The sequence below is a fragment of the Ipomoea nil genome, unplaced genomic scaffold (genome assembly GCF_001879475.1).
Source record: "Ipomoea nil cultivar Tokyo-kokei standard unplaced genomic scaffold, Asagao_1.1 scaffold1043, whole genome shotgun sequence".
Taxonomy (NCBI): domain Eukaryota; kingdom Viridiplantae; phylum Streptophyta; class Magnoliopsida; order Solanales; family Convolvulaceae; genus Ipomoea; species Ipomoea nil.
In genome coordinates, this window is record NW_017617471.1 from 13,837,957 (window position 1) to 13,839,169 (window position 1,213).

Here is a 1,213-nt window from a genome sequence, read left to right on the forward strand (position 1 = left end):
CCGTGTGCACCATGGTTGCACGACATAATTTGCCCTATTTTAATCATATCAACTTTGAGTTTTTATAATATTATTATTAATAAAATCACACATTCATAAAATTTAATAATTCTTAAATTAAAAACCAGTTGGTTGGCATGAGTGGCCGTGCACTTTTGTTCTTTAAGAGAGGTGGCCATGCCAATGCTATAAAAGTGATTCTTAAATTAAAGATACCGCAAATTATATCATATCCCATTTTGGGGAGGTTCATTTAATATATTGGATGATTTTAGTTTATTGATAGTAATTTATTGCATGTACAATCGCACAATCAAAACATAAAGATGGGAAAGGAATTTGCATGATTAACATGGAAATTGCTACCCATAAAGGAAAAAATAGCTGTTTAAGCTATAGTTTCAGAGACAAGTCTAAATCTATTTCTTGATGAGATTTCGAACTAGAACCGCCGGCGCCGGCGCCGGCAATGTCCATTCGGAACCCGTCTCCAATCCCATCAACCACCGTATGAGATCTATAGGGCATATCACTGTTCCGCGACGACGACGACACATGGTAACTCACCGGCGGCAGCCCCACTATCGCCGGCTGCTGATCAAACGGCCGCCGTCTGGTCCATGCATTATAGTCGTAGATGGAAGGTGACGGCGACTGTGACCCGAAATAACTCCCGGGTTTTTGGATCATGGAATGATCTTGAATCCCAAGGGACCTATTGTATAGCCCATGCAGAGGAAGAGAAGCGGCGCCGGGCTGATATCCAAACGCCGTGACTGCCGGCGACGGCGCCGCCGTTGCCCCGACTCTCTTGCCCCTCTTCGCCATCGCCCGCTCTCGCTTATGCGCGTTCTGGTGGCCGCCGAGCGCCTGCGAGTTGCTGAATCTCCTCACACAATAGTTGCACGACAAAAGGCGGCGGCGATCACCGCCGTCGTCGTCATCATCATCCCCTACTAGTGTGTAGTACTCTTCTCTGTGATTATTCTCCATAATTTTTTATGGGAAAAATAAAAAAGCAGAATGAAAAAAGAATATATATAATTGGTGGGGTGATGATGAAGAAGAAGAATGGAGAGATGAAATTTGGGGTTTATAGCAATAAAGTTGAAATGTTAATTTATTGCAAATAAATGCAATAGTGATATGTATGGGAGCAGGAATTAGGAATTACAGTTACAAGGTCTTATTATGGTAAGATTATTGAAGAATT

At 42.5% G+C, this 1,213-nt stretch overlaps 1 protein-coding gene across 1 annotated transcript; it reads right to left on the reverse strand.

Annotated features, from left to right (window-relative positions):
* Positions 1 to 393: 393 nt before the first annotated feature.
* Positions 394 to 993, reverse strand: LOC109181305 (zinc finger protein 3-like). The gene has a single exon (XM_019331057.1). It carries the CDS (start codon positions 991 to 993, stop codon positions 394 to 396), a length of 600 nt encoding a protein of 199 aa, XP_019186602.1.
* Positions 994 to 1,213: the final 220 nt, after the last annotated feature.

Bases quoted from the DNA above. Each gene is read 5' to 3' on its own strand.
- LOC109181305 (XM_019331057.1), bottom strand. From the start codon at position 993: ATGGAGAATAATCACAGAGAAGAGTACTACACACTAGTAGGGGATGAT.